At 35.0% G+C, this 27,365-nt stretch overlaps 1 protein-coding gene across 2 annotated transcripts in view; it reads left to right on the top strand.

Moving 5' to 3' along the window:
* Ola1 (Obg like ATPase 1) overlaps positions 1-27,365 on the top strand; it is a 121,126-nt gene that overhangs the window by 91,211 nt on the left and 2,550 nt on the right. For both annotated transcript variants that reach the window (XM_090342617.1, XM_090342616.1), the window contains exons 8-10: positions 23,264-23,404; positions 24,075-24,171; positions 26,176-26,298. In XM_090342617.1, coding sequence (XP_090198743.1) covers positions 23,264-23,404; positions 24,075-24,171; positions 26,176-26,298 — 361 coding nt within the window. The remainder of the gene's footprint in view (positions 1-23,263; positions 23,405-24,074; positions 24,172-26,175; positions 26,299-27,365) is intronic.

Here is a 27,365-nt window from a genome sequence, read left to right on the forward strand (position 1 = left end):
TACAAGTTCTAGTATATTTAACTTGTAAAGTCATTGGGTTATATGGTTTTTTAGATATAGACTGAAAAAGAACAATCTTTTATTATTTAATACTAGGACTGGTTTTTTTTTTCAATTTTTATTGTAAGAAATTTTGTAAAATAATTTATATAACATACTTTTTGCATCATTGCACTTACTGTACTCCAGGTCAAATTTAAGTAGAGACAGAATGATGAGAACAAGAGAGAAAATAAGGAGATGACAACTATTTGTGGGTTTTTTTGGGGGGAGGGGGTGGGGTTGTTTTGGTTTTTACAGACATAAGATCTAGTCTGAAGCAAAAGCTTTTCAATATTACTAGAATACATCATTAAAAGCCATATCTGATTAAAGTTTTACAAGTAAGTATGATTAAATAATTATGTTTCTATAATTACACTTCATGATTATGGTATGTGATGAGACATTATTTTAAATCTATTATTAACTAAAATATGAAGGTTAGCCAAATATATGTACTTTAATATGACTTGCTATTTTGTAGATGTTTGGGATGTATAGCTAGTTTCAAGACCACCAGATTACATTGGGGAGTTCTGGCAGCTTTATAATCTTAGGAAATGGAAACAAAAGGAAAAGCAGGCCAGGAGTTTGGCCTAATGCTTGCCTAGCATGCATGAAGACCCAGGTTCAATTCCTTGGTACCACATACATAGAAAAAGCCAGAAAGGGTGCTGTGGCTCAAGTGGTGGAGTTCTAGCCTGGAGAAAGCCCAAGGACAGTGCTCAGGCCTTGAGTTCAGGCCCTAGGAGTGGCCAAAAAAAAAAAGGAAAAGTAGTGCCTATTAGCCATTATTAGCCATATGCAAGAGAAGTGTGTGAGTGTGCCTGCTCTTTTAACAACAAGTCATTTATGGATTTTGTTTGCTATGAACTACTTGATTATTATGCATTTTCTGTTTTATAGTTTATTTTAGTGCCCTATTGACATCAAGGGTTACTTATTGTTGTATTAGTAGTTCTGACAAGTAGAAATTATTTGATATTCTAAGCCATTTCTGACAGAAGATATAAAGTTTTGACAAACATGTATGGCACAGCAAGTGTCCAATTCTAAAGAGCAAAATAAATGCAAACCACCATTATGGTGAACACAAACAGCCTGAAAGCAAGTTATCAGTAAGCAAATAATTGTTGAACTGTTATGAATGGAATAGGATGTTGAAATAGGGCATGATTGGCTGATGTTACATATGTCCTTGATTACCTTCCTTGTGCTTTTATCCTAATAAGTGACATTCTTTGTATTCCCTTGGATGGCTAGACAGTCTGACACTGAAGAAGAATAAATATTGCATGTGGTACACATTAAGCTGTCATCTAAGACAGCATTTATAAAAAGTAACTGGAGAAATTCATAAGAAATTCTGCAGTGCTACAGTTTCCTGGCTCCAGTCATAATTGTCAAAGTTCTTGACACATTCAGGTCTTCAGAAATTATTTAGATTTACAGTGGCATGGTGTAGGAATAATTATTGTGGATTTGTGTTCTCATATTGCCTTAGGATGTTAATGTTAGTTACCAAAATGTTATATCTTAGGATAATTTTTATTTTAAGGAATGTCTCTACACTGATAATAGTGTTTTCTCTCTTACAGCCTTTCATAAAATGATTTTAGATGTATTTAAAAGAACAGGAGTTCTTAAATCTTTATCTTTATTCTGTTTGAAAATATTGCTTGCTTATGTTTAAGGATAGCAAACAACTTTAAAAATCAGCTTTTTTATTTTTCTTCTCTAGCAACATTGGAAAGCTTTCAAACAGTCTAAATGAATACCATTTCAAAACTATTTTTTAAAAAGCCTAGCTAAATCACTACTTGATGTTTCATTTTAAAATATCATATGCTTTTATTCACATATTTTTGTTATTTTAATATAGTTCTTTGAGGCAGGGCAGTATTTTATTTGTACCAGTCACTGTTTTCTTTTAAAATTTCCTTTTATAGGAAGGTAAATAGGTAGATATTTTGAAAAGATAAATTATTACACAAGAATAATCATACCTGTGTAAAGAGGCAAATTAGGCATGTAGATTCACAGAGCATTTTGTAGCTCTGGTCTCTCACTAATAACAGTTGTTTTCATCCTGTCTATATGGCATTAATATCTAAAAGATGCCAAAGGAAAAAAAAACTTGTAAGAACTATATTTCTGTAATCTGACACAATTATTCTAAGACACTTAAAATTAAGTAATTAGCATTTCCATTCTATAATCTAATTGAGAATATAACATTCTGTCAGTTGATTACTAGGAAAGTGCGTTTGAGTATCAGAATGATTTAAAATCCAAAACAAGTATGAAAATAGCACCGTGTTAAGTTCTGAATTTGAGACTCTGAGAGGGATAAGAGGTGAGTTAGGCTTTCTGTAACAACTGCATTTTGTGATCATTTTTTTATAATATTAATCTGGGGAAATTTTTTAGGATATTTTCTTTACTTTGAAATCTAAACCATCTATTTGGATTGAAGAAACTTTTTTCCAAGTATAACACTTCTCGAATGTTACCTACAGCTTTTAACTCTCTAGGCCACTACAGAGCACAAAATATTTGCCCAACTGGTAAATTGAACTTTAAGTCCCACTGTGGGAAATTGCTTTGCTGTGCACCCAACAGCAGTTATCTTAGTAATTGTACCTGAATTTTTGTGGCTAATAGAGCATGGACGTCCATTTTACAGGCAGAAAATTATTTGTCTTAACTACTTTTAATTATAAAACACCCAAATACAATGTAAATTAGTAGACTGTAATGAGATTAAACTGCATTGGTTTTAATTGTTAACTCAGAAGTGTGAAATCCTTTTTTACCATTTAGGGTAAAACTGTACATATCCAACATTTCACATTCTAAACTGGAGCTCCCAACAAGGAGCTTATCAGAGCAAATTGTCTAGTCCATCCCCTTCCTCACTCAGAACCTAATGACCCTTTATCATCATGGTTTAGATTGCTGGACACAGATGTGAGAAAATACAAGTAATCTACAGGTAACTACAGTAGCTGCACTGATGTTCTCAGAGAACTGACTGCTGAGAAGATAAAGAGCTTCCCACAGAGTCTGTGACTTTCTGGCAGCAAAGCACATCATGAGCTCATACATGAAGTTTTATTTGCTGAAGATTCACAATAAGATGCATTAGAACATTCAGCAGGGACTCTTTTTAGAAGAGCATAGAAATTCTGGAGGGTTATTAGTTGATGCACCAGTGCATAGTATCACTCTTAAAATAAAAAAGTTCAACAGGACTAATTTTTTCTGTAGACAAGAAGGATTATTGCCACAATGCAGCAATAGTATTGACTTCTTTTCTTGATGCTTATATAATCTCCTGCAGACTCATCACTTTCTCCTTTCAAAAGGCTGAGCTTCTGACTGGAAAAGTGGTTTGGTTATGATTTTTAATATGAAAGCAGAAGAGCAATTTCTCAAACTTTAGTACTAAATTGCATTTCAAAGGACTTGTTTATAGCCAGGTGCTCTGCTTTTGTTAGCTACTTAGATTGTGATCAGTGAGGTAAACTCATTTATCTATTTGCATGCAATCGAGTAATTTACTATGAAAGGGATGATGGTTTTTGGATAAAGGTACTGCACCTGTAGTTTAAGTTTTATAATGGTTAGTTTTTCTATTATTTGCAACGATCATAGTTTTATTTTGTCTTAGAGAGCTACAACAATGCAAAATGTATTTAATCTTTTTTTTAATGAGATGTTTTGTTTGTAGTCAGTGAATTTGGTTTAAGTTTTCTAGATTGGATGAATCAATATGAATTAGACTGCCTGAACTTCAGGTGTGTTTCTTTTCAAAAATCATTTGCTTGGCATATTTTTGTAAAAGCTAATTAATTTTGTTTCTGTAAAAACTCTAACTACTGGGTTAGGGATGGTCATATTACTTTCAAATGTCAAAATGAATTACAGTACTCTTTTAAAGTTGCCATTATAGCAGTTGAAAGATAATTTTCACCAACCAATATTGGTTAAGTAGCTGACAGCCAACAGAAAGAGGTAGTGAGGTATTTGATTAATTCTTGAATAGTTTTATTTGTTATATGCTCAGCTTAATTGTTGCTCTTTTATGGAACATATTGAAATGCTCAGAAAGTTAGAGAAGATACTGACCAATGAGGTTATTTTGGCTAGATTCCTGCTCATTTAAGAATGCTATAATGCTTTATGGCTAAAAATATTTCCTTGCAAGTGGAATGCCAAAGTTACCCAATACAGGGGGCCTGAAGCATTAAATTTCATTAAACTTTTAGCATAGAATAACCAGTGAGCAAAGTAAATTTCTCATCAGAAAACAGAAAAGACAGATTATCTGTATGTACTATGGGTCATTAGAATCCTTGTTACTCTTCTAATAGCAGTTTGTTATTTTTTGAAGGTTTTTATCAGTGAAGATTTTCAATTTCTCTTGATACATTTGAAATATTCATAGAGCATGGCATATTATTAATCTAAAAACAGAACATTAAAGAATTGTTTGAGGCAGTATTATGCGTTAATTCTGTTTTTAGTTTGCTGTAAGATCTAAAGAAAAAACTATACTTGTTTCTATTTAGCAGCAAATAAGAAACACAGAACTCAATTCTACAAAGTACATTTTCTTACCCTCTTCCTTTTTAAAAAGAAAGAAACCAGAGGAGCATGTGCATGCAGTATAGATTGTTTTGCATTTTTGTTTTTACATCACCAGATTAAATATAATGAAACCCATCTGCAAGTTGTAGAAACTACCCATTGGTTTTTGTCAAGGACTTCATGTCATATTTTTTCTTTCCTTTTTCTTCCATGGTTTTTGAAAAAAAATTTCAACAAGATATACATAAAATTAAAAACCTTGTCTGTTATAAAGTTTTGTTTGAGCTTTTTAAACTGAGTGATTAGCAGAAATAATGACCCTGTCAGCCTTAATCACATTAAAATGTGGTTAACATCATTTAATTTTTTCCACTTAATATGCAAAAATTTCCAGTAGATTTGCAGTGAAGGCCATTGAAATTCCATTAGAACAAGAATAAAAATTTCAGGCATCATTTATTCAGAGAAGGAATAAAGGTCTCGATTGAGAACTGCTGATTCTTTCTATTAGAGACTATGATTCATTACATGGAACTGAACTTACATTTCGATAGACTTGTGTCTGGCTTTTCAAATGGCTGAAAATCATGTTTTCTCATGTTTCATGAGGAGAAATAAAATAGAATTGTCTAGTGTTTTTTTAAATATCGGAGAGATATTTAATGAACAGTTTTGTGTTACTTCCGAATGTTTATAGTTTAGTAGGAAGTTGCTTATACTCTACAAACAAAATTAAAAAATTATTTTAACATGGAACAAATTTCATGGTCAACCCACAAAATGTACAGGTTGTATTTCAATAGTTATGCTGGTATAGGTCAAGAATGAGATTGAGTTAAGAACTAGGTCATCCTACCTCTTTTTCAGAGTTGATACAAGCTTATGGTTTACCAAGGTTCAATAATATGTTATCCTGCACTGGCTATGTGTGAATTACAACTGAAAAACATTCTATCATTTCTAGAATTAGTTATCCTTTTGTGATCATTTTTTAAATTTCATTGTAGTTTGTAAATAAAATCAAAAAAAGCATGGTTTTATTTTAAGCCATGCCTACTATTACTTAGTTTGGCATGTTTGCATTTGCCAGTATCTTGTTAAATTTATATTATGTAGACTGTTTCTCCTTCATTTAAAAAATATTTTTAGTATATATACCTGATAAGTGACAATGGTTTTCTGGAACCAGTTCTATTCCTTGGGTAATTATATAATGAGTTTAGGGGTTTGTTTGTTTCTGAACCATTTGGACCTATTATATAATTATACTGTGTGTACTTTGTAGTAAAAATGTCATTGGAAAATTCATCAGGAAGAGTAGTCCATGCATATATTCACATGTATAAATTTCTCCATGGCTAGCTCCTTGTGCTTCCCTAAAAAGCACATTTTCTAGAGCAATCCCCAGATCCCTTTTGTTCTGTATCACAGTACCATGTTTTATTTGGAACCTCTCCTACACATGGTATATTATTTTGCTTATTTGTCTTTTTTCTGTCTCCTGAGAATTTAATTCTGCAAGAATAGGGCCATGCCATTTTAATTTTTTTTATCTCCAGATTTGGTACTGGTTTGGTAAATATCAATGATTGGTTGACTCATAGGATGAATGAAATGATTAAATTTATCTCTTTGTTTCAACATTTTTAGTCTTTACTAATAAAAATAGCTAGATGATTTGAAGTCAGTCTATTCTAGTTAGATAAACCTAAGTTTACAGCACCTATGAGAGGACTTGCCAAACTAGGGATGAGCAAGAAAATTTTTACAGTGAATCGGATAGTAAATGCTTTTAGCTTTGAGGCGTCCATAGTCTCAAATATAGTTGCTCAGATTTGCTATTGTAAAGCTAAAGAAATCAGATACTACATAAATAGGCATCCCATTCTAATAAAATTTCATTTATGAGCCTGAAATTTGGGTGGAAAGCATAATTTTACTGTTACAAAATATTTTTGTTAGGAAGTCATTTAAAAATTTAAAGAGCATTTTTGGCTTGCAAACCATACAGAAATATATGCAATGATTTGCTAAGCCCATTATACTTAGCCATACATAGTCTTTCTGTTGTGCATGTGATTACATATCCCCATTCCACTGCTGAAGTAGTTCTGACTCCTGTATATCAGTTTGCCTTCCTTAGTAAATGTTTCCCAATAGCACATAGCTTCATGTTTTGTTTTGTTTTGTTTTTCTCCATTATTTTGGGACAACATTTTGAACCCTTATCTTTTTCATTACAGTTTACTTTTCTTCTTCCTTGAAAGTACTACATTTAAGTTGGCTCTGTGTATCTGTGGATTCTGCATCCATGGCTTGTGCCTACTCCAGGTCAAAATATTTAAAAAGAAAAGAGCTGGCTTTTCTGTTTTCTACCTGCTGTAATAGTAACTGAGTAACTCTATTTTTTCATTTGTCCCCTGTCCTTGTGGCACAGCTCTAACCTATGTGTTACTGGTTTCCAAACTTCAGCATGTATCAAAATCATATTTACTAAAATACAGTATGCTAGGCCTCACCTCCAGTTTTTGATTGAGGATCTGGGATGGGCTGTGGGAATTGTTATGTCTGAGGAGTACTGAGGTGATAGATACTCTGCTAATGATTAGTAACCCCAGAGCCTTAGTTTCTCTTTACTTTTTGTCAAATACATTTTTCACTTTTCTTTTTTAATTGTTGGAAGTACTAGATTTGAACTCAGAGCCTTTCTCTTACTAGGCAGGCACTCTGCCACTTGATCTATGTCCCAGTACAGGAAGGGAAAGATCAAGGTTCAAGTCCAGTTAAGACTAAAAGTTAGCAAGATTCCATCACAACCAACAACCAGGCATGGTGGGTCATATCTATAATTCTTACTAAGGAATGACATGCTGTGTTAAGAATACTATGATGTAGTAATTACAGCTTTCAGTATTTATTCAAAAGAAATATGAATACGTTCACATGCTGCAAATGCTTTTTCATTTTTTTTTTTTTTTTTTTTGGTTGGTTGTGGGTCTGGGAGCTGTCCCTGAGCTCTTCAGCTCAAGATTATCCCTCTACCACTTGAGCCATAGCACCATTTCCCAGATGCTTTTATTATACAAAAATATTTGTATTATTTGTGATAGTCCCAAACTAGAAATGACATACTCCTTAGAAAAAGGAAAAAAAAATGCTTCTGGTTAGTGCTTAGGCCTGCCTCCTCAAGATATATCTGATTAATAGTGGGATCACAGGTAAATACAATTTTTAAAATTGGTTTTTAGTCTTCATAACAACCCCATTAAACATATACTATTTATTATTATCTCCATTATAGGTGAGAAACTGAGGCTTTAGAAGAATCTTTGGTATGGTCAGGATTCCTCTGTCTTGCCCCAGTGTTTTGTAAATATACTGTAAACTGCCTTCCTTACAAACCATAGGAGTCCATGAATAATGGAATTCGCCAGTTAGAATAAACTGTTTTGTATTTTATTTATAGAGATCGGTTACATACAATATCAAAACAGTGGGCTCTGGTTTATTATTGATTACTAACGCAAATCCTAAACTGTAGTTCAGTTTAAAAATGCAGTAGAACTGGGGATATAGCTAAGTAGTAGCATTAAAAAGTCCCTTGTTTCAATCCATAGTAACACCAATACATATTTGATAGATAGGATTCTTCTCCAGTGTATTTCTCAGTTACTTTCTTATGTTTAAATCTCACTTTGTTATCTGATATATTGGATATATTTGTATTTGGTTATTTGAAATTGGATAGGGAAGGGGAGAAAACCAAGATGGGGGGTGGGGAAGAGGGTAATGGGGACCAAGACATGTAAAAGGGTATCAATGTATGTGAATTAATGCACCTTCTATCTGGCAAATATCATGTAACCCTTTTATTAATTACAATAAAAATATTAAAAAAAAAAAAAGAACTGGCTGGATGCTGATGACTCACGCCTGTAATCCTAGCTACTCAGGGTGCTGAGATTGTGGTTCACAGCCAGCCTGGGCACCAATTAACCATCAGAAAACCAGAAGTAGCATTGTGGCTCAAGGGGTAGAATGCTAACCTTGAGCTGAGTGAGAGGTGAAGAGCTCAGGAACAAGCTCAGGCCCAGAGTTCAAGGCCCCATGACTGAAAAAAAAGAAAAAAATTCCTGGGCTGGGAATGTGGCTTAGTGGTAGAGTGCTTTATATTAGACATTCTAGAAGCAGCTAGTGAAGTGGTTTTTGTTCTGTTTTGTTTTTCGACTCTCCTGGGGCTTGGACTCTGAGCCTGGATACTGTCTCTGAGCTCTTCAGGTCAAGGCTACCACCCTACCCCTTGAGCCACAGCACCAACTCTATTTTTCGAGTGGTTAATTGGAGATAAGCGTCTCATGGACTTTAGTGCCTGGGCTGGCTTTAAACCGTGATCCTCAGATCTTGGCCTTCTGAGTATCTAGGATTACAAGCATGAGCCACCTTGCCTGGCTAGCTGTTTTTTTTTTTTTTGTTTGTTTTTTTTTTAAATCATAGGCTGTACACCATTGACAAAGTAGAAAGTGTTTTTTCAGGACATTTCATGTCTCATCTCACATAGGTCAGTGCTTTATTTTGTTTTAAGCCTCTACTGAGGGACATTTACTTGTGCAGCTTTCTTGCTTCTGGTTGTCTTTTTTTGTCACCTGAGCCACATCTCCAACCCAGCTTTTTCCTAGCTGTTTTGACGATGGAATCTTGAGTGCTTTTCTGCCCTAGTGGTCTCCTTTTAGAAATCTGGCTATCCTTCAGATCTTAGACAACAACAAAAAATCAGTCATTCACTCAACCAAAACAAACAACCCAGTTGAAAGTGGGCAAAGGACTTGAGTATACATTTTATAAATATAGAAATTCAACTGGCCAACAAGCATACGAAAAGATGGTCAGCATCACTAATCAGAGATATGTCCATCAAAACCACAATGATATACCATCTCATACCATTAAGGTATGAAAAAAGAAACCTAGCAAATAAGTGCTGGCCAACAAGTACTGGCTAAGAAATGAAGAAACTGGAACCTTTGTATTTTGCTGGTAGGAATAGAAAATGATTATCTACACTAGAAACCAGCTTTGTATTTACTAAAAACATTATAGTTACTTTATGTCTCAGCAATTCTATTTCCCAAAGAATTGAAAACAGACCCTCAAAGAAATATTTCTCTGCTACATTTTCATTATAGCTAGGAGGTAGAAGCAGGTCAGATGTCTATCCGTTGACGAATGATGCAGTATAATTTTGTTATTTGGCCTTGGAAAGGTGGCAGTCTTATCACTTTTGCCCTAACATGGGTAAACTTTGAGGATATGCTAAGGAAAATAAACCAGACACAAAAATACAAGTACCTTATGATATGAATTTCTTGAGTTATCCAAAGTAGTCAAAACTCAGAAAATGGTATAAAGGATAATAAAGGGTAGGAGAAACAAGGAGGTTTTGCTGAATGGATGGATTTTCAGATTTACAAGTTGTGATGTTCTAGAGGATTGTTGCACAATAATGTTTCCACAGCTAATACTACTGACCTATGTACTGTTAGTATACAGGTTAAGATACTACCATCTTATGATTTCTTTAGATATGTATATTTATTTTTGGACTCTTCTGTTGATGTGTAAGTCCAGCCACATGCCAGGGCTACACAGTCTTCAACGCTTAACTAGTAAGTTTTTTAAAAAATTTTTATTTAAAGAATTTATTATCTTTGATTTTTATATCATATTTCAAGTGACGTGTTTAACAAGTACTCAAGAAAGGAATCTCTATATACAATCACTGGCTCTTAGATTTTAGAATATAATTAAAATTAGGCTGCGGGTTTGCGTGTCATAGATACATATTAATCTATGTAATAAAATTCTGTCTGTGGAGTCATGAATTTTTATGTCTATGTAATTGTGTTCATATTTCCAATACCACGTCCATAGCATTGGGTACACAAATATTGAGTCATTGCTCTTGTACTGTTTGGATCTAATGACCATATTTTAAGGATACCATGCACCTTTTGTTAAAAAAACAGCTAAGTTTTAAATGAGGGATAGACCATACTTGCAACTTTCTTCTTCAAGATTATTTTGGGTTTTCTGAGTCTTTGCTTTTTCATATTTAAAAAAAAAAAGGTGGAACTTTGATAGAGGAAATGCACCATTTTATCGGTACTGAATTTCCCCCCCCTAACTCTATTTATTCAGCACTTTCATTTTTTTTCAATCTGTGTGTAAGTCTGACACTAAAAGATTTTCCTGTCTGTTTAGTTTTTATCATTTACATCCCCCTCATAAAATTTGGCAGATTGCACCAAAGTTTTCATCATCTTTAAGGCATTGTGTCTTTGTCATGATGCAAAACCATTCTGTCATGTGTGACATACTCATCTTCCCAATTGTTTCTCCCATTCCTCCCAAGTCACTGGTACCCTACTGTCTTTTAACTTTCTCCATATTCACAAATGAGCTCAGTATGGAAGTCTGGTCTGATACCATCTGCATTTCTTAAAACTGATGTGATAGTTAAATCAAGATTTGTAGCTGAGCACCAGTGGCTCATGTCTATAATCCTAGCTACTCAGGAGGCTAAGATCTGAGGATTGAGGTTCAAAGCCAGCCTGGGCACTAAAAGTCTATGAAACTCATATCTCCAGTTAACCACCAGAAAATCGGAAGCGGCCCTGTGGCTCAAGTGATAGGGTGGTAGCCTTGAGCTGAAGAGCTCAGGGACAGTGCCTAGGCCCAGAGTTCAAGCCCCATGACCAGAAAGGAAAAAAAAAAAAGATCTGTGACTCCTAGTCTGTTATTGTCTGTTTTAGACAAAACTGAAAAAAGATAGTTTAATTTGGGCTCACAGGACCAGAATTATTTCATTGTGTGTATAGGAATATAACATAAGAAATTTTCCTGCAGCTAACAATTTTATAATGTCAAGATATAAATTGGCTTTATACATCATGACACCTGTAATTATAGAGTATTTCTATGGATTACATTTAAGACCAAAATATAAAGTTACAAAGAATAGATACAGATTCAAAGCTAATGACTGTTATAAGTATTAAATGTATATTTTTACTTACTAGAGATTATAAATTAAGTCTTTTGTAAAGCCCTGGATTGTCAGGTTGTCCACAAACCTATATGTTTGAGAAATACTACTTTTAAAGTTTTAAAAAGTGTGCCTTGTTTGAAGCCATCCAGTGCCATCACAGATCTTAACTTAAAAAAGTAATTATGGGGCCAAGAGTTTAGCCTAGTGCTAGAGTGCTTGCCTAGCATGCATGAAGATCCAGGTCCAATTACTCTGTACCACATACATAGAAAAAAGCCAGAAGCAGTGCTGAGGCTCAAGTGGTAGAGTTGTAGCCTTGAGACAATCCAAGGACAGTGCCCAGGCCCAGAGCTCAAGCCCAGGACTGGTTTTAAAAAAAAGTAATCATGAAGGAAGTTCAAAGGCCTAAGAGTCAAAGAGCATTGGAAAGTTGAGCTGGGAGCCAGTTGGTCACATCTGTATTCCTAGTTACTCAAAGGATTGTGCTTCTAAACCAGCCTGACAGGAAAGTTCATGAAATTCTTAGCTACAATTAACCACCAGAAATCCAGAAGCTGAACTATGGCTCAATTGTTAGAGCACTAGCCTTGAGCACACAGAAGTGCAGGAAAAGCACCCAAGCTATTAATTTCTAGTTCCAGATCCAGTACACACACACACAAAGACGTTTCAGGTTAAGTATTTTGATATATTCATAGTGAACATTGAAATGATTCACATTTCAACTGTAGTATATATAAGAGATATAACTTGGCCACAAATATAAGTTGGAATAAAAGTGCTGTAACTTTCATTTGATTAGCTTTAAAGCAACCAGTTACACCCACACCCACACCAGTTATGTTATCTCTCTTCACCATTGTAAGTAAGGGAGGAAGAAAATACACCTCTGATTCCAGGGAACCATGGCTCATGTCTGTAATCTTAGCTACTTAGGATGCTAAGATCTTAATATTGCAGTCCAAAGCCAGCCCAGGAAGGAGTCTTATCTCCAATTAACCACCAGAAAGCTGGAACTGGAGCTCTGGTGATAGAGTGTTAGCCTTGAGCACCAAAGCTGAAGGACAGGGGCCAGGAGTTTGGCCGAGTGGTAGAGTGTGTGCCTAGCATACACAAGGACCTGGGTTCAGTTCCTCAGTAGCCCATACATAGTGGGGGAAAAGAGCCGGAAGTGGTACTGTGGCTCAAGTGGTAGAGCTCTAGCCTTGAGAAAGCCCAAGAGCAATGCTCAGACCCTGAGTTCAAACCTTAAGACCAACACAAAAACAAACAAAAATCTTATATATAGAAATTCAAGATATAACTACAAAACAGTTCTGATTAAAATGAATGAGTGGAAAGCTTCATCTGGAGTCACTCAACTAGTTACAGGGTAGATGTCCCTAAATTGCTTCTGCCTAAAAGTTCTCAAATTTCATAGTTTTTCAAATTTTGGAACATTTGTATATACTTGGCCAGTGGACATCTTTAGTACAAAGTCTGAAGTGCTCTTGTTGAAGTATTTATAGATTAGTGGGAAAGTTGGGCTACATTATAGGAAAGATGAATCAAATATCCACAGTATACTTCTGAGTTGTGTGCCTTGAGCATTTGTGTGTTTTCCTCAGTGACATTCTCCTTGGAATCCTATGTCTATAGATACCAAGGTCTATAATTCCAACACTCTGGAGACAAAGGCAGGAGTCTCAGAATCTCAAGATTACTCGGAGTTACATATTGAGACCCTGTCTCAGAGAGAGAGGTGGGGAAGGGATGGAGGGAGGGAGGGAAGGAAGGAAGGAAAGAAAATTACCTAAGCAATTTCAGTCACATAGTTATGTAAGGACACTCTCCAAATAGTACAATATTAGGTTACTTTTAATTACAAGGGACAGTCCTAATACATACCAAAATCCAAGATGCTTCTTTTCTAGGATATTTAGTTCCAAGTTTCTATGATAGTATAAAAAACATTTTTCCTATCTTTGCCCCCTGCCTGCCTGCCTGCCTGCCTTCCTGCCTGCCTGCCTTCCTTCTTTCTTTCCTTCTTTCCTTCCTTCCTTCCATCTTTCCTTCCCTCCCTCCCTCCCTCCCTCCCTCCCTCCCTCCCTCCCTCCCTCCCTCCCTCCCTCCCTCTCTCTCTCTCTCTCTCTCTCTCTCTCTCTCTCTTTCTTTCTTGCCAGTCTGGGGCCTTGAACTCAGGGCCTGGACACTGTCCTTGGGCTTTCTCAAGGCTAGAGCTTTACCACTTGAACCACATTACTACTTTTGGCTTTTTTCTATGTATGCGGTACTGAGGAATTGAATCCAGGTTTTTGTGCATGCTAAGCAAGCACTCTACCACTAAGCTAAACTCCCAGCCCTGCCACTTATTTTTTTTTTTAAATCATGATATGGCTACTTGAGTTTTAACAGCAAGGTCCAGATGTTGTCCAGCAGAGATCCTCTTCTGGAGCCTCTACAGTGTCCCATAGACTTCACAGAGCAAAAGTGGTTTCACTTCCGTCTGCCTACTCTGTCAGCTAGAATATGAAGACTGTAAGTGGCCCAAGTGAATTAGGACTTTACCCTCATGTTTCCTTTCTACCTGTTTATTCATTACAAACTACTCCAATTTTTTTGAAAGTAAAGCCTTTTACTAAAAATAGAAACTTTCTGTACAGTTGTTATGTACCCATCACATGTAGATTGATTGCACATTTCTAAGCAGACAGGGTTAAATCTTAGAGTTACAATGAGCCCAAAATGTTTGCATATACTCATTTTTCAAATGTTAAGTTTTCCTCCTTGTCATAACACCTATCATTATTACTTATGTGATAGGCTTCCAGATACCAGTAGTATCAGAAAGTTTGTTGATCCTGAAAACAGAAATTCTGAAGTTATATTCATCTACTGCACACCTGTTTCTCTACTATTTATTTCCTTTCATAAAAGCATACCTTCTAGTCACTGTAAAATGAATAGGACTTTTCAGACAAGTGGTTCAATGTGTCTTCATAGGGAACAATTTGTAGCTAATATTCCTTCTACTTACATGAATTCAGATTTCATGAAATCTATGCTGGAATTATTTTTATATTTTGAATCTAGAACTCAGTGTTAATTTACTGCAGGTGTTTTTTCCAGATATTCAGGTTGATTCGAATAAGAGACAAAACTGGGTGTGGTTGTACACATACACATTTGGCAGTTCTAGCAGGAGGATTACAACTTCATAGTACACAGAATTCCAGGCCAGTTTGGCCCCATCTCAAAAAGATGTATAAATGATTTCTTTTTTTTTTCCTGGAGTTCATTTCAGTAAATAATCATGGTTTCTTTTAAAGCAAGAAACTTGATCATAGTACTACTATAGAACTAGATAATTATTTTTTTCGATATATGAAACTTATTTGACATTTCATGGGATTCAGACAAAACATTTGCCTTAGACTTCTTGAAACTCTGGTAATTTTTTCCTTTTCTGGTGAGGGTTAAACAAGATGTTTCTATTATTCTCATTCTTCTATGGCAGTGGACTAAGCAGTCGACATCTGTCTGCTTAGTTACCAGTTGGTTTGTATCAGCATCTCTGACCTTTCATGCTTTCAGTTCCTTAAATTCAGTGCTTCTGAAGATGTAACATGCATATGGATCACCCAGGGATCTTGTTAAAATGCAGATTCTGATCTGGGGGTGAGGCTCTAGATTGCAAATTCCGAACAAGCACCCAGGTGCTGTGATAGCACTAAGAATCAAAATACTCATTGTTATTATACAGCCTCATTAAGTCAGGCAAGAAACTAAAACTTGAAGTCCCTTACAGGTGAGGCTGTCTTTTAGAAGATCAGTTAAATTCCAAGACCTAGTCAAATTACAATTTTATATGTGTGTGTTTCTTCTCTCATTTCCTCTCCCCCCCTTCCTCCACTGTTAACTACAGTCTTCTTTTACTAACCTCCATCCAAAGAATATTGACAAATAAGGTGTGCTTTAATATTCAAGCAAAAAATGGTGAGCCAGGTGCTAGTGGCTTATTCCTGTAATCCCTGGCCACTCAGGAAGCTGAGATCTGAGGATCCAGCCTAGGCAAACAAATCAGAGAGACTCTTATTTCCAGTTAACCAGCACAAAACCAGAAAAGAAGTATGGCTTATGTGATATTGCACCAGACTTGAGTGAAAAAACTAAAGGAAAGTACCCTGTCCCTGAGTTCAAGCCCTAGTCCTTGCACACACACACACACACACACACACACACACACACACACACACACACAGAATTAAAATGGAAGTGTTGGCAACTTTGAATTTTCTAGAGCTAATTTCTTTTCTTTGAAAGGATATTTAACTCAGAACTTGTATTTCAGCCTGTGCACTATTTGTAGTTTATTGCACGATGGGCATGAAGGGGCATACTTATTTATATCCCTTTTATTCCCAAGGCAGAGACAAAAGAATTGCAAGTTTGAAGTCAGCTAAAGAAAAAGGGATGTACTGGTAGTGTAAGTGGTAGAGTACTTAGTAACTAGCATACACAGTGCCTGAATTCAATCTTCAGTATTGCTGAAAAATTTAAAAAAATGCTTTTAATGTAGGTCCCAATTTTATTGGCTGTTATTTGTAAAATGACTTGATTCATTAAATAATGTTTCATAATATTTAGGAGGAAATCTTAGCTTCTGTTAACCTCACCTTTTAATTTCTCCTAGGAAAATATAAATTAGCTTTAATTTGCAGTCATGATGTTTGGAAAGAGAAGAATGACTTGAAGTCATTCCTGGGAACTCTTTGGGAATGAGAACATGCAAAAAAGGGGAGTAGAAGTGGCCTCAATGTGTATCAGTACCCTTGGATTAATGACATCTGTACTGCAGACAAAATGAGAGGAGCTAGCTTAATGAAGACAAAGTCCTTAATGACATTGACTGATACTGTTAAATAATAGTATTTATCAGCCTTAGACGACCTCCCTTTGTAAGGTGCATAATTTTCTGAATATTGACCCAAGGTTCTAAATACCAATTATATTCTGTCTGATATTCCTTCTGATTTGGGGGGCAGGAGGGTAGGGAAGTTCTGGGGCTTGAACTTACTGCTATTTCAGCTATAGCTCCAATTCTGGATTTTTTTTTTTTTTTGGTAGTTAATTAGAGATAAAGAGTCTCAAAGACTTTCCTGCTTTGGTTGGCTTTGAACCATGATCCTCAGATCTCAGCCTCCTAAGTAGTGAGGATTACATGTGTAAGCCAGTGGCACATGGTTACCTCTGGTTTAAAAAGTAAAGAAGATATAAGTTCATACCAAAAAAAAAAAAAGGCCGGGAGTTTGGCCTAGTGGTTAAAGTGCTTGCCTAGCATGCATGAAGACCCGGGTTCGATTCCTCGGTACCACATACATAGAAAAAAGCTGGAAATGGTGCTGAGGCTCAAGTGGTAGAGCTCTAGCCTTGAGAAACCCCAAGTACAGTGCTCAGGCCCTGAGCTCAAGCCCAGGACTGGCAAAAAAACAAAAAACAAAAAAAACATACGAGGCCAGGAGTTTGGCCTAGTGGTAGAGTGCTTGCCTAGCATGCACGAAGACCCTGGTTCAATTCCTTGATACCGAATACATAGAAAAAAGCTGGAAATGGTGCTGAGGCTCAAGTGGTAGAGCTCTATGCTTGAGAAAGTCCAAGGACAGTGCTCAGGCCTGAGCTTAAGCCCTGTACTGGCAAAATAAACAAACAAACAACAAAAAAAACAAGTATGTAGAAGGGGCTAATAATATAATTTATAACATTTGAAAGATTTTAAGTATACTTACAGAGTAGAATAAGCAGATTTGAAAGAGTTCTAATATTTGGTAAAGGTACCATAATTGGTGATATAAATTGGCTTTAAAGCTGAACTGATACATCTTTAAAAGTATTTTTAGGAAATATTAGAATTATATTTGAATTGCTGAGGTTAGTTGGAAGGCCAGAAGGGTATGAGGTATAGAAAAGAAGACATTAAGGGCTAGGGGCACTAGATCACTTGCATAGCAAGTGCAAGGCCCTTATTTCAAACCTCATTATTGTCAAAAAGGGGGAGGGTGAAAATGACAACTGAAAAAATAGAAGAGAGGAGGGAGAATAAGGAAGAAAAGGGAAGAGAAGCAAAAGAGAGGGAAGGGAAGGAGAAGAAAGGGAAAGGAAGGAAGGGAAAGAAAGGAGACATTAAAGTATGCTAGAGAAAACTATTTCAGGTTGCTAAGAATTTGGTTTCTGTAAAAAAAAAAATCAAATAACATTGTTGAGATTGTTCTGTTCCCTTTTAAAAGTAAGTATTGTTTTGTATAACCTGTCTCCATTTGAATATGTATGTGAATGTAATGTCTGTATACCCTGTGTTTGAGTCAAAGTTATAAAACCTGTTTCTTCTGTTGGTGATGATCAAAGTTGAAGCTATTATATTAGAGCACTAAGAAATGGGAGTTTAACTCCAATATGGGTTTTTCAGTTAACATGGCAGATTGAACCAATACAGGAATCTCCCTTTTCATTTCTAATATAAATATCAGATAAAATAAGAATGTTATTTCCAGCCATGGTAGTGCATGCCTATTACCCATCACTCAGGGGCCTTAAACAGGAAGATCATGAAATGTAGGCCACCCCAGCTAGGCTACATAGTGAAAAGCCTGTCTAAGCAAGGGTGTTAGGGGTATTGATGGTGTTGTAGTGGTTTTAGATAGAACACACAGTAGGACACAGAGTCTTAATTCTGTTTAGCCAAAAATTAGAAGGAAATGCAGTGAAGTAGAGAATAAAGCTGACAGTGCATGTGCCTTATAATAAAACAGACTGATTTGTGGTTTAGAAACTATCATGTACATATGGGATTAGCAGCCAAGATACATGTCCAAGGCTCACTAGAACTCATTCATATAACTTAGAAGAACTGACCTTTTCCATCATCAGTAGTAGAAAGATACTTTCACCTCTTCTAGACAAGGAGAAACTTATCCTTGGAATAAGTAACCAAAAAAGACAGCTTAAACTACTAACTGACCCAGAGCCTTGAGCCCTTCATGTCTTTCCCTAAAGAAGAAAAACTTTACCACAAATACATCTCAGCCCAGGCTCCTGAGTAACATAACTGCTACTGTCAAAATGACATCCCATATGCACTTGAGTGTGCATGCATGCATGTACACACTCACTTAGACACACATACTAATGTCCTGGAACATCATTCACAGATGACAAATAAGGAGGCAGAGGGAGCCATACCCAAGCAACTTCCATTGTCAATCAGGAGACAAGAAATTAAAGTGTGGCTTTGGTTTCTTATCAAGAAACGAGATAATAAGGACCAGGAGTTAGGCCTAGTGGTAGAGTGCTCACGGAGCATGCACAAAGACACAGATTGGATTCTTGGGTACCACATACATAGAAAAAGCCAGAGGTGGTGCGGTGGCTTAAGTAATAGAGCTCTAGCCTTGAGAAAGCCCCCTAAAAAATGAGATATAAAAAGCAGCCTGAAACTTTTTAAGTCCTATTGAAAAAGACAAGAAATACATTAAGTAAAATATTACCTCAAATAGCACACAGCCTTCAAAAAAAGCAAATAGAATATGAGTAATAAAATCAGTATCTAGATTGGGGTTTGAACTGGAGCTGTGACTTAAGAAACAGAGCACTCACCTTGATTAAAAAAAAAAAAAATGGGGACAACACCCAGATCCTGAGTTTAAGCCTCAAGACTGGCAAAAAAAAACAGCAAAACAAAACAAAACAAAAAACTGGTATACTTGCTTTGCCTTTTACTGTGCAAATATTCGTATGGAAAAAAATACAAATGATGGCATTTCTTCCATTTGTCACTCATAGACTGAGGAAAATCACACATAGCTTTAACTCCTTATCAAGAAGAATGAAATCCCATTGTAGTAATCTGTCCATATAAATTTGCAAAATGAGTGCTTTGAAAAATCTTTACAGAAACTCAGTCTACTATTCTTACTGCTTCTCTCTCTTCCCCTTATATAATTTGGTATCTCTGACAATATCATCTTTACTATTTTGGTCAGTAGCAATTAAATTTTTTCCCCACATTTGTGGCATTTATTATTTTTTACTTATGTTGCTGGAATGTGCTTGAAATTTTTTCACTAGGGACAACTGAGCTTAACTTTAATTTTTGGTATCTCTTAAGTGCCAAAAGCATACTTTCGAGATGACTAGTATAGCTTAGAGTATGATTTATATCAAGAGAATAGACTTTTATTTCTGCAAAAGTCACTATAAGATTCAAACTTGTCCTCTATCACACTTCTGTTACCATCAGATGTAATATGTATATATAATATATTGTGTGTGTATGTGTATTTCCATCTCATGTGTTTTTTTAATTATTCAGGGCATCTTTCATATACATAATTTTTTTTAAAAAAACACTTTGGAACACTTTTCACCTTTGTTTGATAGTAACAGTCACAAAAAGCAGGCAGCCAGAGAACCTAACTCACTTTTTATCTTTCCCTGTGTTGTCTATGACAGTGAAAGTCACAAAAGTGAAGCTTATAGACATAGAGCCTTACTCACTTTATGGAGAGTGCCCTGGTACCTTTTTCTTTAGCGAGGCTATAGCAGGTCTGATGCCAGTCACTTTAGAGACCTTTAGACCTTAGTGCTCATTTACTGCTAAAATGTACCCGCTCTGCTTCTGCATTATGAAGATCATCTGTCAACACTTTGAGATATTCTCCTTTGTTATTAAGCTTGTGATGCTCTACACTGTCAGGTTTTTTTGCCAATTATAGTTAAGGTACAATGGTGTATTCAGCAGATCAAAGTCTTACATTGGTGGTAGAGGAATGATTTGTGAGTCTTTATTCATCTGAATTGTACAATAGAACACCTGAGGAATGCAAATAATCCCTCTGAGGGCTCTGCAGGAAAGACTGTTAAAATGACTGGGTAGAACTATTGTTATTCTGAATTGATGTTTTAGCCAAAGTAATTATTTCTTATCTTGTTTCATAACAGTCCTAGTTTTATTACATATGTTGACCATATTTTGACCACATTTGTGAGACAAAAATGTGTGTGATATTTTTATATTATCCTTATTACATAGGCTTGTTTTATTTCACTTTCTTTGAATCTGTATTTGGTGTGTGATCCGCTTTTCAAATTACATATTTGATTCTAACTTGTATAATAAAACTATGTTACTAAACCATTGATGATAACATGTTAATACAGACTTGTATTTGAATAGTGTGCATCTTTAAAGTAACTTAGAATGTCATGATGTTATTATATGTAAAAGTACCAATTTAAATTTTTCCCTTTTTCTTTTCTTTTATCTTGTCCTTTATAATTTTGGATAGGAAAATATCTGGTTTGAATTATATCTTAAAGGCCATATACTACATTCTAAAATAAATCTTAAGGGGTTGGTCTGATTTTTTTAGGATATGAACAAAAAGTAACAAATATTACAATGATTAAAAGCTTCTAATACCATTAAATAAGTAGTTGTCTTTGTATAACATGCATGCACAAACTGTTTTATGAACTTTCTATTCCTACTTTTTATCCTGAATCCTGTTCAGTGAACCATATTCTTAATTTTCTACTGTGAGCCCTGCCATTTTCTTTGGTAGTTGAGTTGTGATGAATTTGTTCTCCAGTTCTTGCTTTACTTTATCCATAAAAGTCACATTTACATTAACTGTCTAAAAGACAGTTAACTTGCCATAATAACGATTAAAACTTTGGTCCTACTATAAGAGGCCAATGGAATAATTGAAGTCTCTGTCATACATTAAAATGTTTAATATAGGCCATGCATGATGGCTCACACTTGTAATCCTAGCTAGTTGGGAGGTAAAAATTGGGGGATTGTTAGTTGAAGCCAGCCCAGATAAGTGGGGCAGTCAATAAGTGGGGCAAGGCGGTATATTCCCATCAAGTCATCATAAATAGGGAAATTGAGCTAGGCTGGCAATAATGTAAGAACTTATTGGTACAATAACTAAAACAAAAAATGCTGGGCCCGTGAATCAAGTGATAGAGTGTCTTCTTAGCAATTATGAACCCTTGGTACAAACCCCGTAGTCAAATTTGTATAAAATAGGGTCAGGAACATGGCCTAGTGGTACAGTGCTTGCCTAGCATGCACGAAGCCCTGGGTTCACTTCCTCATTACCACATACAGAGATAAAGCCAGAAATGGTGCTGTGGCTTAAGTAGTAGAGCTCTAGCCTTGAGAAAGCCCAAGGACAGTTCCCAGGCCCTGAGTTCAAGCTGCAGGACTAGCAAAAAAAGAAAAATTGTATGAAATATTATTCTAGACTCCTAAGAGTATATGCTGTAATGATCTGAAGAAGAAAAACAATAGTAAAAACTCTTTGCTGTGTACAGGCATTAATTTTAATTTATTTACAGTACAATATCTCCATTTCTCTAATAAAACTGAGGTTTAGAAAAAGGTGCAGTAGCTGCTCAGGGGTTGAAAACTAGGATTGGAACCTTTTAGTTACATTTGCCTCATTTCATTTATAGTCTGAATATTACTTTCCCACAGAGACCTCCACATTTTAGAAGAAAAAAATGAAAAAAAAACTGACTCATTTCTGTTCTTTTTGCTAACAAGTTATATCTGCTTACTGATTTACTTCTTCAAATCTTCATTTGTGTTAATCATGATTGTACAAAAAAGTTACTCAGAAAACAGTGTGTATAGGATTAAATATTTTTGTAAACATTTTATTTATTTGTTTGTTTGTTTATTTTGTTGGTCATGGGATTTAAACTCTGGGCCTGGGCACTTCAGCTCAAGGCTAGCGTTCTACCACTTGAGCTACAATGTCACTTGCACTTCTTATTTTTTTGTCTTGGTTCTTGGTCTTGAGCTTGAACTCAGAGCCTGGTCTCTGTCTCTGAGCTTTTGTGCTCAAGACTAGCATACTGCCACTTGAACTATAGCTCCACTTAATTGGAAATAAAACTCTCATGAACTGTTATGCCCAGGCTGGCTTTGAACTGCAACTGGAATCCTTAGTTTCCAGCCTCCTCAGTATCTAGGGTGAGCCACTGGACCAGCTTTCCTTTGTTTCTGTTAAGAAAAAGAAATCTCTCAAAACCCAGCAATGGTTGTAAATTCTGTTCAACAAGAAACTAAACCAAGCATATACATAATCTGGGTAGAACCAATTATTTTTCAAGGACTCCTCAAAATTAGCTGGCATTTTAAGGTATAACTTCCATACAAGGAAAACTTTGTGTGTTCTCTTTTTTGAAACTTACCTTGTTAAAAAAATAAAGCAGGAAGAATTTATAAAATTGAGGCTTTATTCAAAGTACAGGTGTTGATGCTGAGTAGATTTAGAATAACTTTTAAAAGTTTTAAAATATTTGTAAAATGGTTGCTGTGTGTTAAAGCAAAACTAGATTATAGTAAAATATTATTGCATATACCTGAGGCAGAAGCTGCCTGTTAATGTCTTGACCTTGGAAAGCTATACACAAAAAGATGGCATCATAAAACCGTGCAATTCTTATGAATATGTATGTGCTACTTGATAATAATGAATGTGGTACAGTCATGCATGCACTACAAGATAATGTTGTGCCCTTTTTTGTCTACAGGTTGATAAAAATTAAAGAGTGGGTGGACAAGTATGACCCAGGTGCCTTGGTCATTCCTTTTAGTGGGGCCTTGGAACTCAAGTTGCAAGAATTGAGTGCTGAGGAGAGACAGAAGTATCTGGAAGCGAACATGACACAAAGGTTAATTAGCATTCATTTTCCCTACACTTTATTATCAACTATTTCCTTGCAGTAATTTAATTGCTTGCGCTGATAGAATAATAAATGACAGAGTAATTACCATTATAAAGAGGGAATCTTCTCCTTTCTTTACCATGAGACAGAGTGAAAAGATTTATTTTAAATTAAGTTTTTAACTGTCATCTGTCATCTCTGTACAGTGTTTTAATTATAACATAGGTATTAGTTATGTATATTTTTGAGGAGGGATGATCGCCAAAACTCTTTCGTCATATTCAGTGGGGGAGGGGAAAGGGTGCATCACTTGCCATATTTTTTTCTGAGTAACAGTAGTATATTGTTAGAATATTGGATTTCAATAAAAATAAATTTGCCTTCATAGCCCTGGATCTGGAAATAATTAATATTGGCTGAAATAAATCAGATTTTTCTTTTTTTGTAGTAAACAATTCAAAATGGTATCTTAAGGCAGATAGAGGTAAAACCAATTTTAGAAGGAATTTTTAAATGGTCCCTTGCTGTCCGTTCTGTTCAAGTATGTTATGAAAGGTGAATGGTCATTTATTAATATCTTTAACAATTTCAGCTTGAGATGAATCGTTTTAGCTCTATACAGATCTCTGGCAGAGTCAACTTATGTGTTGAGTGAATGTGTTTCATTTCATTTCAGTGCTTTGCCAAAGATCATTAAGGCTGGGTTTGCAGCACTCCAACTAGAATACTTTTTCACTGCAGGCCCAGATGAAGTGCGTGCATGGACCGTCAGGGTAAGATTCATACTTATTCATCAGCTATATCCAGTTCCACACTATTGAATTCAGATTGATATCACTGACTTTGAAGTTTGTCATGGTGGCGGTTAGCTAGTCATTACAGATGAGGTTTTTGTCCAGGATAACTTTAATTATTTGTGAGCTGCTGAACAGTGAAAGTGGAGCGGCATTGATTGAGGCAGGTAACAATTGATTCTGCCTATTACATAGTCTGAATTTCTTCATCCTGTAGGATCTGTCTACCCTCCTCCTGTGGTCAGAGATAAGACGCACCAGTATTGTGCTTGCTTAATCTGTGTGACTGGGTTTGTCTGCAGTGAAATTGATGTTGCTTTTCATTTTGTATTCGCTAAGTTTGTTTGGGTTGCGGGTGGTTCTTTCCTCCTTTGCTTTGCTCGGATTACATTTGCAGCAATAAAAGCAATATGACATCATTATGCTCTTCATAGATACACAGTTGGGCTCAAAAAGCTAAACTCAATGTGTAATAATGCATGTCTTTTTAGTTGAATTCATGGAAGTGATATTTATTTTTACTGTTATATGTTTAATCTTCTTTAAAAATATGAATGTATGTCCAATATTGCCTTATATAGTGAGTATGATCAGAGAGAATGACTAATTTATTCCCAGAGGACAATAGAAACTGAACTATGATGGTTTGCTCTTGAATATAAATATATTGTAATACAGTAGTTACTATTGCAAAATATTTTGAATACATGTAATCCTAAGTACTGTGTTCTAGGATATAGAAATAATGGCAGAACTTTTAGATTCAGTGTCTCACTGAGTCTTTCATTATGCTTTTGAAAAAATATGTTGCGAGATGGATTTTATTGCTGCTTTGATTTCTGTCTTCAATGACTACAGTTATAGTTATTTTTATTAAATATGGATAAAAACATGGAGTAGTTGAACATAATGTTAGATAAACCTTGGTAAATTTAAGACTCACTTTTATTTTACCTAATCTTCCTTTTATTTAAAGAAAAAAATGTTTGACTACTAACCAAGGTCCTTTTATATAAACTTCAAAAATAAAGCAAATCCAACTTAGAAAACCAATTATCATTGTTTATTTTTACTATATATTTGAACTAAGTATTTAAAGTCTTAAAACTTCAAATTTAAACATGTTAAACAGAAGAGAAGGCATGCTCTGGGCTTGAAAATGTGAAAGCTGGTTTATCTTAAGACTGATTATAAGTATCCATGATTTAATGTGCTAAGATATTTAGTCAGGTAAGCTTCAGTGAGTAGCCATATTAACCCAATACATCTTTTATTGTAAAAACTGTGCTTTATAGTGTCAGACTCCTTATCACTTTAACATGCTTTATTAAGCAGCTTTTAGGTCACCATTATTTCTCAAATTTCTTTCTATGGTTGTGTGTGTCTGGAATATATGTCCTTGTAATTTAACATATGGGATAATTATACCACATTTCTCTTTCCTTCATGATGATTAGAGGCAAGTGTGTATTATACAAAATGTTCAGATATCTTACTATTAAAATTTCTTATGAATTTCAACATTGTAGCTAAATCTTGATTATCTGATGTGTTAGAAATGCCTTAAAATGTCCCTTTATATATTGATTTTTGTATGTTCTGCAAATGAGCTGAAATTTTGAAGGCTTTTTATCTATTTAAAACCTTTGATGATTTAGTATGAGAGTTGCTTAAAAATCTTTATTTTTTTCCACTGTGAAGAATAGAAAATCGAAATGAAACCTACACCAATACTTGACCACTGCATCTAAATCAATAAAACTGTAGATGGCTGTTCAGAAAAACAAAGTTATGCTTCTTTAATATCTGTCCGTGCTAAATCTGTTGCACAGAACTCAGTGTTGAAAATACACTAATTTTATATCTGATATCTTAACTGGTATTAAGTTTTAGTTGACCCAGCTGTAGATCAGAGAAAAGAAAATATGCTTACAATCAGTCATCTTAAATGCAATTAGTTTTCTCTGGTCTTTCTTTTCAAAGAAAGGAACGAAGGCTCCTCAGGCTGCAGGAAAAATTCACACAGATTTTGAAAAGGGATTCATTATGGCTGAAGTAATGAAATACGACGATTTTAAAGAGGAAGGTTCTGAAAATGCAGTCAAGGTAAAGAATTATATTATGTGCATATTTCATAATTTCGCACTGCATGAAGATATCCATAATAAAAATGAATGATGCTTGTCTTTTAAACTGTATAATATAAAGTAAGATTATCAGGATTTAAAATTACTATCAACTGAGTCAGAGCTATAGTTCACATGCTTTTAAGATCATTTTTAAAGGGTACAAATTTACAGTATTTGTGTGGGGTTATTTTCCTGTAAATAAAAAAAGAAAAACTGGTTTTAAGTCATAACTGATTTCAGAGAATTTGTTCACCAATGGCGAGTAAAATCATTCTACTAATTGCATTTCTGAATACATGAAATACAAGTTGTATATACCTGTTGTCATTGAAACTTCTGGTTTTACCTTTTTTTTTTTTTTTAAAGGTCTTTGGAAATTTGATTTGCTTTCTCAACACTAGAGGGCAGGTCCAAAATTGTGCTTTATTTTAGCTAATAAGTATAATCTGATTTTCAGATACCATAGTGAAGCAGTGTTATACATGAGAAATAAGTAATGTTTCAATGTCATTTCTGTCACAAGATTAATTTTTTTTTGGCTCATTAGATTTTACAGAGAAAATCTATTAATTCTTAATAAATGGGTCAAGCTAAAGTGACATAAGAAAGCTTCTTCAATTCAGTTTAAGACTACCGTAGAAAATATTTGGGACTTTCTTGTGTCTTCAGTTTATAATTTGAAAGGGATAGGAAAAGGTTTACATCACATTTGGTGTATTCTCATTATTGTCATTAGAATGTTCACACAGGAGAGCATTTAATAGAATTGTTAGAACCCTACAAAGAAGAGGGAAAAATCTTAACAGAGTTGGTTCAGTGTTGAATGAGAGCTCTTTGATTTATAAGAAGAGCAGAAGTTACAGTTTACAACTAAACAAAGTCATTAATTTTCCAGTGGTGTCATCTGTATTAATATAATAGGTAGGTATGCAAATATTGAGATAAAGCTTTGTCAAGAATACTAATTAGATTTGAAAATAATCTCAAATTCTTTGTCAACATGCTACATCATGTTGGCATATATGTATTTTTATAAAGAAAGTA

This window comes from Megascapheus bottae, chromosome 12 (genome assembly GCF_031878675.1).
Source record: "Megascapheus bottae isolate mThoBot1 chromosome 12, mThoBot2.hap1, whole genome shotgun sequence".
Classification (NCBI taxonomy): Eukaryota; Metazoa; Chordata; class Mammalia; order Rodentia; family Geomyidae; genus Megascapheus; species Megascapheus bottae.